The sequence below is a fragment of the Galeopterus variegatus genome, unplaced genomic scaffold (genome assembly GCF_000696425.1).
Source record: "Galeopterus variegatus unplaced genomic scaffold, G_variegatus-3.0.2 Scaffold715, whole genome shotgun sequence".
NCBI classification, from domain to species: domain Eukaryota; kingdom Metazoa; phylum Chordata; class Mammalia; order Dermoptera; family Cynocephalidae; genus Galeopterus; species Galeopterus variegatus.
In genome coordinates, this window is record NW_007726826.1 from 385,247 (window position 1) to 397,641 (window position 12,395).

General features: G+C 43.1%; 1 protein-coding gene across 1 annotated transcript in view; it reads left to right on the plus strand.

The window, feature by feature from the left end:
- Positions 1 to 5,877, plus strand: part of TJP2 (tight junction protein 2) — a 72,496-nt gene extending 66,619 nt beyond the window's left edge. The window contains exons 20-24 of the mRNA XM_008571759.1: positions 273 to 485; positions 1,642 to 1,752; positions 2,871 to 3,188; positions 4,457 to 4,542; positions 5,538 to 5,877. Coding sequence (XP_008569981.1) covers positions 273 to 485; positions 1,642 to 1,752; positions 2,871 to 3,188; positions 4,457 to 4,542; positions 5,538 to 5,703 — 894 coding nt within the window. The 3' untranslated portion in view covers positions 5,704 to 5,877. The remainder of the gene's footprint in view (positions 1 to 272; positions 486 to 1,641; positions 1,753 to 2,870; positions 3,189 to 4,456; positions 4,543 to 5,537) is intronic.
- Positions 5,878 to 12,395: the final 6,518 nt, after the last annotated feature.

Here is a 12,395-nt window from a genome sequence, read left to right on the forward strand (position 1 = left end):
ACATTCCAAGAGGAGTGTGGCTCTGTCACGGTACATAGGGTGGGTAGTAGCGAGGATAGGCTGGAGTGTTCCTAATTTGAGTCTTGTGCAAAAATTAACATAATATCAACATTGGACCAAAGCCAAGTGATTTCAGGAAAATAAAGCTGCCCTCCCTGTCTGGCGCGTGTCAAGGTTTTAGTCACTTCACTGTACCCTTGGGAATTTTCTTGAGTCCGCACTTCCAGGAGCCGTGTCAGACCCCACTGACCCTCCAAAACAAATTCCTCTAGATGGAAGGTATGGATGATGACCCCGAAGACCGCATGTCCTACTTAACCGCCATGGGCGCAGACTATCTGAGTTGCGACAGCCGCCTCATCAGTGACTTTGAAGACACGGATGGCGAAGGAGGTGCCTACACTGACAATGAGCTGGATGAGCCAGCCGAGGAGCCGCTGGTGTCTTCCATCACCCGCTCCTCGGAGCCGGTGCCGCAGGAGGAGGTGAGGCAAGGCAGGCCACGGGCTGCAAGGCCACAGGCAGGAAAAGGAGATCCTGGTGTTCCACTTTCATTCTTTTGGACAACTGTTCATTCAGGGTGCTGTGGAAGGTATTCCTCAGGGGTGGAGCAGATGATTTGTAGGGAGTCTCACTGTGATTCCATGCCTTTGTGATGGTGGCTGCGGTCCATGAGAAAGTGGGACGGGAACATGAGCCTTGGAAGAGGCTGAGCTGGCAGCACTGCTCATACCCAGGCATGATAGATCAGCAGTGCAGTGTTATGTGCCGGCTGTCCAAATTTCAAGTGGAACATTCCTTGTGAAATGCAGAATTGTTGTGTTTACTTGTAACCTTTGATTAGGTCTCTCTCAGAACTCTTAGGTGTCCTTGCTTTTCTTCTCCTCCCTACCTTTAACCTTTCTAATCTTGCTAGAGCTCCTGAGTGTTTCCCCATCAGTTTCCTTCTCTCTTCTATTTCAATTTTTTGATTGAGCTCATGATCAAATATTCATCTGATCACATGTACTATGCATCTAGTGATTAGACAGCTTATGGGGTCCTGGAAATCACATCAATAGGCGCTAAGTTAGGACTGGAGCAATTATTAGCTACACATCAGAGAACATTGGAATAATGATCTTTGTAGGTGAGATTATCCATGTATTTGGATAATTATTGCTGTGGATTTCTCTTCAGCAATTTAGCTCATTCCGGTGAATGATTTATTTTTTTTTTTTATGAAATAGAAGTACCAAAAAAAATAAATTAAAGGGGAAGAAAAACCCACTACCTCCACAACAAAAAAATTAGTATATTCTGCTAGACACAAAAAGAATAAATTAACTCCTGTCTATAAATATTGATGAGCTAAATGCTTAGAAATGTTAACAGTCATTAGTGATACAAGAGATTTTAGACTTTAGGAGGGTTTTGTAAAGGACTTGCACTTTAAAGGAAGAGACTGTTACACTTGATGCAGCCAGTTTTAAAAAGTGTCTTAAGCATTTGCCAATGGGAGTCTGCCTGGTATCTGCCTTTTCAGTAAAGAAGCACTGGGTCAGAACCTCAACTTCTGTGCAGAACCACAGCAAAGCAGATGAGCGCTCTCTTCTCTCTGCTCGGATGTTCTCGTTGTGAATGAACCTTTATGTCTTGTAGAGCGTAAGAAAACCCAGCCCAGAGCCACGAGCTCAGATGAAGAGGGCTGCTAGCAGAGATCAACTTAGGGACCATAGCCCACCCCCAGCATTCAAGCCAGAGCCGCCCAAGGTATGTGGCTGGGAAGCCCAGGATGGGGAGGAAGAGGAAGCCGAGGCCCCTGGATAGCCAGGGAGGAGCACGCCCAGTGAGATGGTCTTGAATTATGGTTTTGACTCACAGTGTTCTCTCTTAGAGCCTGTCTTTTGGCCTGTTGGGTGAACCCAAAATTAGGGAAGAACAAAAAGATAGGAGTGCAAGGCAGTGTTAGGAGAGCTTATAATTTTACAAATGCTAGTGTTTATTTTCTTTACTTTTTTTGTAGAATGAGTTTTATAAACGCTTCGTGTTCAGAATCACCAATCTCAAAATCTGTTTTTCCTTTTCTGTCCAATTAAAGTTTTCTGCCAACCAAAAATCCTTAGTGGTGATTTCTTAAAGAAAACCATCTCACCATTGTTTACAGTACATCTCTTTATGAGAGCAGTTTAATTTATTTAATAAATCGTATCCAGAACAGAATGAATATAAAGACACAGGGCATCTGTCATATGATTCTTTACTCTCAGTCAGAGTCAAAGCTATGGCTATAAGCTTTTCTTACATCCTAATCAATTTTCTCTATTCACTCAATAATTTAGACAAGAAAAAAGCAGTAATTGTGTGAGCTGTCAGAAGTAATTAGTGACCTCATACAGTTCAATATCTCAGTGAAGATTTGCAAGCAGGGCTAGGATTGAAGTGTGAAGGATTGGGATACACACCACCTGCACTCCCCACCCCAGGCTCGTTCCCCTCCACTGGACATGGGTCTCACCTCTGGGCCAGGGCATGTGCCCTCGGTGCATCATGACCTCCAATCACAAAGCCTGACGTTTTCAGAGGTCTTCTCCAAAATTCGAATCTCCTTTAGTACCAAGTTATTCAAGGTCTGACCTTCTTCTAGCAGCTGCAGCCCTCTCAGCACTTTCCTCCCTAGAGCTCCTGATACTGTTCTGTAGGAAGGGAGGGGGAGGACTCAGGATGCCCGACCAGCGGCTGTTGGCTCTGCCATATTAGATTCCTTGTCAGAATGACATTTGTTGATCACCTTTGGAAACTGATCAGGAAATAGAGTGTATTAAATCACTAATATAGATTTGAAAATAAATTAAAAGCCCAAGGTAATAACGTGTCATTGCTCTCTGCAGGCCAAAACCCAGAACAGAGAAGAATCCTATGACTTCTCCAGATCCTATGAATACAAATCAAACCCCTCTGCCGTTGCTGATAACGAAACTCCTGGGGCACCTACCAAGGGTTGTCCTCCTCCTGTTGCAGCAAAACCTGTCTTTGGGCGGTCGATACTGAAGCCCTCCATTCCCATCCCTCCCCCGGAGGGTGAGGAGGTAGGAGCGAGCGGTGAGGAGCCCAAATCAGTCCTGGGCAAAGTCAAAATATTTGAGAAGATGGATCACAAGGCAAGGTTACAGAGGATGCAGGAGCTCCAAGAAGCACAGAATGCAAGGGTAATTGTTTTTAAACTACTAGATGATCTTAGCGTGTCAGCAGTAAGAGTTTTAAATGAGTTTGATTTCAGTATAATGGTGCACAGTCCCTTTTCCACTGCCACAAACATGGCAGGGATGTTCACACACTGAGGCGCGTACTGTGTTTCTTCCAGATTGCCAGCTATCAGCATGTCCCTCTTTCTTCCGATCAAGAAAGCCTAAAAATAGAGGGGAATAGGACTCTTTTTTGTTTTTTGGGTTTTTTTAGTGGCTGGCAGGTAAGGGGATCTAAACCCTTGACATTTGTGTCACCAACACCGCTCTCTAACCAACTGAGCTAACAGCCAGCCCGGGAATAGGATTCTGCCCTTCATTCTTCAGAACTTTGTATCGGGTTCCGGATGGGGAAGCGTGACAAGAGAATCAGTGCCTCAGAGGTTATTTTAATTAGGGTATTCGTGATGTTTATTTGGTGACTGAGTCTTCATTTGCTCTCAGATGTGCCATAGAAACCAAGCAAACTCTTGAGTGCCAAAATGGAAAGGCCCGTAGATTGTACTTTTTGAGCTGTCTGAATTTTTGTACCATGTGCACGTATAACCTTCCAAACATCAAAGAATTTAAGTAAAGGTCTGCGGAGCATATCTGGCCCAGTAGATATGGGAGTTTTCTATTCAAGTCTGTCACAACAGCAGCAGCAGTGCTTCTGAGTGTGTAAAAACATTTTTTCTTTTATTGTGGTGAAATATGCATAACATAAAATTTACCATTTCAGCTATTTTTTAAGTGTTCAGTTTAGTGGCATTAAGTACACTTACATAGTTGTGCTCAGCTATCACCACCATCCGTCTGCAGAACTTTTTCATCCTCCCCAAGTGAAACTCTGCACCCATTAAATGCTAACTCTTCATTCTCCTCTGCCCCCAGGCATTGGCATCCACCATTCTACTTTCTGTTCCTGTAAAGTTGACGACTTAAGAACCTCAATAAGTGAAATCATACAATTGTCCTTTTGCGACTGGCTTATTAGAATAATGTCCTCAAGACTCATGCGTATTGTAGCGTGTGTCAGAGTTTCATTCCTTTCAAACATTTTTCCTATTTGGCATGTACCACCAGGCACCACACACAACCATGGATGCTAGAGAGTTGCTTCTCTTTTTCCTCTTCTCCTTGAATGGGATGGAAAAGGAATAGGGTATGGGGACAGGGTGGGACCAGCAGGAAGCCAGCAAGCAAACTGGCCAGTGGTCGTTCTTTCATTCTTTTTTTCTTAATCACCACAGATTGAGATTGCTCAAAAGCTTCCTGATATCTATGCAGTTCCAATCAAAACGCAGAAGCCAGAGCCCGGCCTGCCCCAGCATGCAAGGTAAGGGCTGCTAAGTATGTATAGCTGTAGGACTTGGACTTGAAGAGTTTTCTTTACCCAGATTTCAGAGGCAACAGGAGGATTTTTCCCCACCTGGTCAACTGTTTACCTTACTCATTCAGTCATATTTAATTGTAAAGATTGCAGAGTCAAAAATTAACGGTAATTTTGCTTGTGTGTGAACACACTCTCCAATAAAGTGTCATCATTGATATTGCACGTTGGTACCCTTTGGCACATTCGAGCGTAGTTACATTAGTGTGTGAGGATAGGTCATAAGGAAAATTCCTAGGGCTTAGACCAGTTTTGTTGCTGTTTCCTGGTTCATAGCCAAACTCTTTAATTCCTTTGTATCACCTAGCTAAGTCAGGCCACTTGTGCCTAACTCGGGGTCTGAAGAGACAAAGACAAGCAGTTGACCAGTGTTGGTAAGATGCTTTATATTTAAAATGCTGCTCAAGCCCCAGGAATTAACAGTGTCTTCCTGTTGAGGTTTTATACTGGATCATTTTCTACTTCTGAGAAGATAAAAAAGAAAAAAATCAGCTTTTCTTGACCGGAAGCTAGAGTCTAGATTTACAGCAATAGAAAACTTGAAGCAGATTTCTTCTTTACCAATTGAATGGTAACACAGGTGACCATGTTGCCTCTAGCAACAAAGGCTCCTTGGTATATTTGACTGAAATTGGCAGGAACTGGTTCTGCTGGGTGAGGCTGTAGCTGGGAGGTTGGGGGTGGGGCAGGCATGCCTGTCCAGTGGGGAATTCTTAGGTCAAGGGGCACCTGGCTGGCTTCCTCACTCACTGCCCAAGTGAGCATTGGCCTTGATCTGCTGCTACTATCCCTGCCCCTACCACTCTGAGCCTGGAGTGTGGCTTCGAGGTCAGCGAGTGACCCGCTTTGGATGGCCACGCTCTGTGCTCATAGCCACACCTTTGGGGGCAGCCCGAGGATGCAGATGTGCTCCAGGATGCATTTGACACTCACTTTGTTAGTTCCAGGCCCCCCGAGCCACAGAAAGGTCCTTCCAGACTTTATCAGGATACCCGAGGAAGTTATGGCAGTGACGTCGAGGAGGAAGAATACCGCCAGCAGCTGTCCGAACAGTCAAAGCGTGGCTATTACAGCCAGCATGCCCGCTACCGGGACACTGAGCTATAGATGACCGCAAAGGGACGCTTCCCACCCGCCGCCACAGCAGTGGCTTTCCTGCCAAGCCACTGGGACGACACTTCAGTTAAAATGCACTGCAGCGACGTGGAGGGACCCAAGCTTATGTTCTCTCACAGGCAGCTCCGGGACAGCCGGTTTAAATTAAGACCTGAAGGCTGCTTATGGGACTGGGTTGGACGAGTTTATGGCTTTTTGCTCAGAATTAAGAAGAACACTACAGTCTGATACTGTTATTTTGCTTCAGAGGACCAAAATCTGTATTAATTCTGTTTCCGTATTTTTAATATGTATATTAAGAAGCGATAACTATTTTTTCTCATTAATAGTGGACTGTTTCAATGTGAGGCAGAATGTGAAAAGAGCAATAAAACAATATTGTTGGACTCACACTAAATTCAAAGAAGTATTTTATTATGAGAGTACTTCAAAAAGTTCTTGGGACGATTCATGTATCTCTTAATTGTATTTTTCCATGAACTTTTGAAATATACTCATACAACTAAGTGCCTTTGATGAGAAGTGTCTTTAAATACTCTTCCTTTGAAGCTTTATGCAAAGCCATAATGGACTAAAACATTTTGACTAAATTTTTATACCAGTTTAATAGCTGTGTTTTCCACGCACTGAATCAAGGCATTTGTCTTTGTAATATTTTGCATCAATTCTGACTGTGTATATAATAGCTGTACTTGATAGTTTGGCGTTTAAGTGCTAAATAGCCTGAAGACCAAGAAGTCGGTATAGAAATTTTTTGTTTAAAACTTTTGTTTGAAAAAAGCAGATACTTGAGGAAAATGGATTTTATTTCCAAAAATATGTGTAATGACATCAGTCAGTTTTATAATTTAATAAAAAGGAATACATTGCAATCAATAATTTGCATTGTGGATTTTTTCACTACTTCCTATTTTTAAATGCACCTTTTATTTCAATTACTGATCAGAAAAGTCAGAACTTGCTCATTGTTGGACATTGGAAAAGGAGACACATAGGAAAAATTAAAATTTCCCATAATCCCATCTGATAATTTTGGTGTGTTTCCTCCAGTTATGTATTTGTAATGTCTGTGTGTGATATGTGAGACTGTACTTTTTGCATTCTGTTTCCCACTTTTTCTATTTGACATTTTGTCATGAACGTTTCTCTCAGATAGTGTAAACTCCACACACACATTATTACTAATAACTGAAGAGTGATAAATCCTATGACTGCCTCATAAAAGAGAACAGTTCGCCTATTGTTGGCTGTTGGATTACTTCCCATTTTTTACCTCTTACATGAAATGTACCTCTTTGTATGTAATCCATTTTTGCATGTCAATGATCAACACTCCAGTCCTTTTCTGAATTATTGAGTAAGAGAATAGGAACATTTTTAAGGCTCTTGATGTTTATTGCCAAATAGCTTTCTAGAAAAGTTACATCAATTTACATCCCATATTCACTCTTGAAAGACTAAAAAAAGTTTAAAATTTAAATGAGACAGCTGAGGAATTTAAGCTTGTGTGAATCAAAAGTACACTGAGTTTGGGAAAGGAGGAGAAAAGAGTCTTGGTTCCATTAAGGGTTGTTTATGATATGAATTGTCACAAGGGCATTAAGCTTGTGTTTTAGTCAAGTTAGAAATTCGCTTACTCGTAACTGAGTTATACTGTAAACTCAGCCAGAGTTAGTTGTGCCTCTTGAACATGCCTCTTTCAATCTTGGTGCTGTAATTCATAAACCGTTTAGTTGCAATATCTTAAAATTCTGAACAATCCTCAAGGCACTGACTAAAATTTGCATATCCATAAAGAGAAGCCACCTTTTGTAAACAGAAGAAAAAATATGCTGGTTAAGTATAAGATGATGTAGTTCATGTTGGCCTTTAAGTACAGGAATAAGCTCTTTTGCAAACAGGGAGGAGAGGAGAGGCGGCTTTTCAGCAGGAGCTGGGCTGCCATCTGGTTCCCCTGGCTTTGCGGTGCATTAAATGGTGCAGCTAGGCGGGGCCTCTGCTTCCAAGAACACCCGGTACTGTGCCTGATGGGCCACCAGCTCCTCCTCCACCCCCCTCTTATTCATATCCTGCTTTGTCTGGGACTCATGTAAGGCTGCCTGTAATATACATGAAGTATGATGGGAAAATTGGTGCTGAGCAAATGAGGAATAGGGAAGATAGAGCCGTGAGTGAGGGCAGCGTTCACTCTGTGCACTGTCGGGGCTCCTGGCTCTCCAGAAGCTGGTGTGGGACATGAGATGCGAGTGGGCACGGATTTGATTCACAGGGTCCATCAAGGGGGAAAGTTGTTCAGAGAATTCTCCCCTCCCCCATTGTTTTTTTCTCCTGTGGGGTCTCATGTTGCAACCGCATATTTGCAAGGATGATTTTGGCTGTCTCTTTCTTACTGTGTTTTTCTATGTAGGGCGGTAGCATGATTCCAAGGGCCCTTTAGTAAAAGTCCTGGAGAAGGGGCCGGCCCGGTGGCGCACTTGGTTGAGTGCGTTGGGAGTGCGGCGGTGCTCCCGCCGAGGGTTCGGATCTCATATAGAGACCGGTCCGCTCACTGGCTGAGCGCAGTGCGGGCACGACACTGAGGGTTGCGATCCCGTTGCCAGTCACGAAAAAAGACAAAAAAGGGGAAAAAAAAAAAAGTCCTGGAGAAAGGACCAAAACGGGCAGTGTAGAAGCACTCTGCAGTCTGGCTTACTCCAGAGATCCAGTCTAGGGTACCCCAATGCATCATCCAATGCATCCCAAATAGGAATATAACGTATGATGCCCTAAGATAAACAAGTTATTTATCTTTTGGGGAAATCAATTTTACTTTCAGATTGAGGGAGGGGTGTTTTACATTCAAACAGGGTGGATCATGCCGCAGAATGCAAACCTCACATTTGTGGGAATAAAACGTGGAACTTATTGAAGTTTTGCATTCTTAACAGATCTTTTGGGCTATGCCCTGCACCCCCTTGTCCCGAGATCATTACCTCCTAAGGAGCATGTTCAGTCTCCTCTGCCAGTTAGAGAAGTGCTGCATAACTTTTAGTCCATCCCTGAGCTACTGGTTCTCAACCACGATTTTATTTGTTTGAATGAACAGCAGTGATTTGGGGGAAATTGGGGGAGGTTTTAATTTGGGTAGCAGATCCCAAGACCAGGCTTGAGTCTAAGTGGTTTATTTGGCACCCACAGCGGGAGACCAGAATGTAATCCAGCACTAGTGGTGCCTCAGCCTCAGTGGGCAAGCTGGGCTATTTGTTCACCGTTTCTCTTCCGTCTTGGCTGAGGGCTGCTCTGTGTATGGGTGTATTGTGTGTGTGTGTGTGTGTGTGTGTGTGTGTGTGTGTGGTGAACACAATTGTAGAGGGTAGGTAAATCCAAAATCTGCAGGTTTGACTGGTAGGCTGGAGACCCAGGGAAGAGCTGCAGTCCAAGTTCAAAGGCAGTCTGCTTACCCCCTTCTAGCTGGGGGTAAGTCAGTCTGTGTTCTATTAAGGCCTTCAACTGATTGTATGAGGCCTACCCAGACTTTGGAGGGCAGTCTGCTTTGTTCAAAGCCCACCAATTTAAATGTTAATCTCATCAAAAATATCTTCACAGAAATATCCTGAATAATGTTTGACCAAATATTTGGGAACTGTGGCCTAGCCAAGTTGACACATGAAATTAACCATCACAACATACCATTCCCTTTCCCATGTAGGCCACCTTTGCAGCTATACCTCTTGTCCAGTGTTAAAGCATGAATGAATGAATGAATGAATGAAACAGAAGGGGACTTATTTGCATATATTTACACATGTATAGATTTTATATGATACATTTATATACTGTGCAAATGCATGTATTATGTATTTATATTTTGTTTTAAATAAAGAGCAAATTTAATTTAATTTTATTTATTTATTTATTTAATTTTTTAAAAGATGACCGGTAAGGGGATCTTAACCCTTGGCTTGGTGTTGTCAGCACCACGCTCAGCCAGTGAGCTAACCGGCCATCCCTATATGGGATCTGAACCCATGGCCTTGGTGTTATCAGCACCGCACTCTCCCGAGTGAGCCACGGGCTGGCCCTAAATTTAATTTTAATAAGTAGAAAGGCCCTAAAGATGAAGAAAAAACAAAAATGAGTGAGATTCAAACAATAGAGTTGAAATCCCAATAAAAAAAATTTGACATTTAAAAATAATTAGTAAAATAAATATTTAAAATAAAAAATAAAAGGTTGAATGGCAAATTATATATGTATATATATGTTTGTGTATATACAGATACAGGTAAAACATTTCCATCCTCTCTTTATTAGCACATTCATTATTACAAATCATATTTATTCTTTAAGCCCCTTATCCAATCTGTCCCCTTCCACCTCCCCCCTCTAATAACCATAGATTTGTTCTCTCCATCTGATAGATTAACTGTTCCTCTGTTGGTTTGTGGCCTAGACGATCTGTCCAGTACTGAGACAGGTGTGATCCAGTCCTTCCCTATTATCAAAATGCAGATGCTTCTTCTGTTACTCTGGAGTGTGCTTTGTGGAGAGAGAGGAGCTTTTCGTTTTTTCCTTTTTGGTCTCTGCTGGTGCCTCTCCTTGTGTCAATGCAGTTGAGAGTCTAGTGTGCCATCTGCACTGTGGCTGTGACTGCTGCTAAAGAGATTAGCTGCTTTTGCAGCAGCCATGACAACTGCAGTGGCTATGGTGGACTACCTGCATGGAAATGGTATTTTTGGTGTGCTCTTTACCTGGTTGCGGCTGGGTTCGGCTTCCCCTGGCTCCATACCTCAGGTCCCCGGCTAGGCCCTGGGGCAGTGGTGGCAGCTTGCTTAGTTGCAGCTGAGTTCAGCTTCCCCCAGTTCCATCCTGCCTTTTATTTTAAATCTCATTTATATATATACAGATACGAAATTGGCATATTTTACATTGCCCTTACTAGTGACTGCAATGGCAATAATAGTACTTTGATATTTTTTCTGTGCAATTGAAAACATGAGACTTGGTTTCCTCACTTCTGCACTGACCTCAGGTGCTGTTCCACCTTAGAGAGGACCAGAGTCCAAGTTCCTCCATCCCGAGTTTGAGTCTCTACAGGAGGGATGAGTGGGGAAGAAGACCCCGATGGAAATAAATTATCCTGGGGGAGATAGATGGGTTGAGCTTTTCGAGTAGATCTGTCTCTGAGGATAAGGGGGAGAGAGAAATGGGGACAATAATCACCTGGAAGAAAGGAGGGGAGGGGCTGGGCAAGAACTGCCCAACCCCCTCCTCCCTGACCCCCTTCCCATTCTAAAACAGTTCCATTACTGACTACATGAAGTACAGAACGGCCCACCAGGACCTGTGGGAAATAGAAAGCTGAATACACGTAGGCAACTCTGCTCACCCTCGTTAGAGGCCCAGGAAATGGGAATTACAGCAAGATAGTTTGGAAGGGTTTTAAACAAGGGAGGGGCCGATTCTGAATGCTTTCCAAATGAATGCGCCTTTGAGTCAAAGTGAAGCATGTGATTCTGGGCAAATCTAATACATAAATGATTCAAACTTAAGGTATTTAAAAATATCAAAATGATGATTTTGGCCCCTAAGTACACTGGCACTTTATCACTTAGAAATGGTATGGTGGGCCAGAATATAAATGTCACTAATGCAGTCCCTACCCCAAATCGAAGTGGGTTCTCTGGTTGTCATCCCTGTTCCCTCCGAGGTGGCCCATAGAGGTTATGAACTCAGAATCTGGAGTCAAAGGGATTTACATTTAAACCCCAGGTCTGTCAGTTACTCGCAGTAAAACCTTGGGCAAGTTACTCAAATGTTTTAAGCCTCAGTTTTCTCGTTTACAAAATAGATATAGAAAATTGTAACTAACACTATGTAACAAGTTTTTTGTGGCACTTTAATAGGATGGTATCCATAAAATGTTTGCAATAGTAGCTGGCACAAAATAAATGCTCAATAAGAGTAGCTAATGTTATTATCTCCGTCAGTGACTTCACCATACCAATTTAGAATCCTGAGTGGTATCTTTGCTTTTTTTATTCTTCCTCCAAATGATGACCTACTTTATTCTACTTAATAACTATTTTTAATTTGTCCCTCTGTCTCTTTTCCCACAGCCACTACCCTAGTTCAGATAGTTGTAAACTCTTAAATCCTTTACCCTGCTATCAAGCAGAATAATCTTCTAATTTAGATCTGAGAATGTTTCCCTTCTGCTTAAAAAACAGTGACTACTTCCCTTTGCCTAGAACTGAGTTTAATTTGTTACCATGGCACTCAAAGTTATCTGCTGTCTGTCCCTGTAGTAGATTGCATGGTTGGCTTCAGTTCTTCATCCCCCTCTTGTTTTTGGAGGGGTGGGGCGCCGCTGGCCAGTACAGGATCCAAACTCTTGACCGTGGTGATGTAACACCACGCTCTAATCAACTGAGCCAACTAGCCAGGCCTCCCTTCTCTGTATCTATGTCCTCTGCCATGTGGCCTTACAGTTCCTCCTGTGAGAAACACCCTCACCCGTCCAAGGCCAAAGGATAGACACTGAGACACGAAGTACAGCGAAGCGAGACTTTAATTACGGCCTTGCAAGGTTCGGGTGTCTGATGGGCAGGCACACAGAAAAGGGCTGTAACAAGCAATTTATTTCCTCGTGCGCAAGTCCCTGCCCTCGCCTCTTCATTGGCTGAGAGTACTACAGGGTTCAC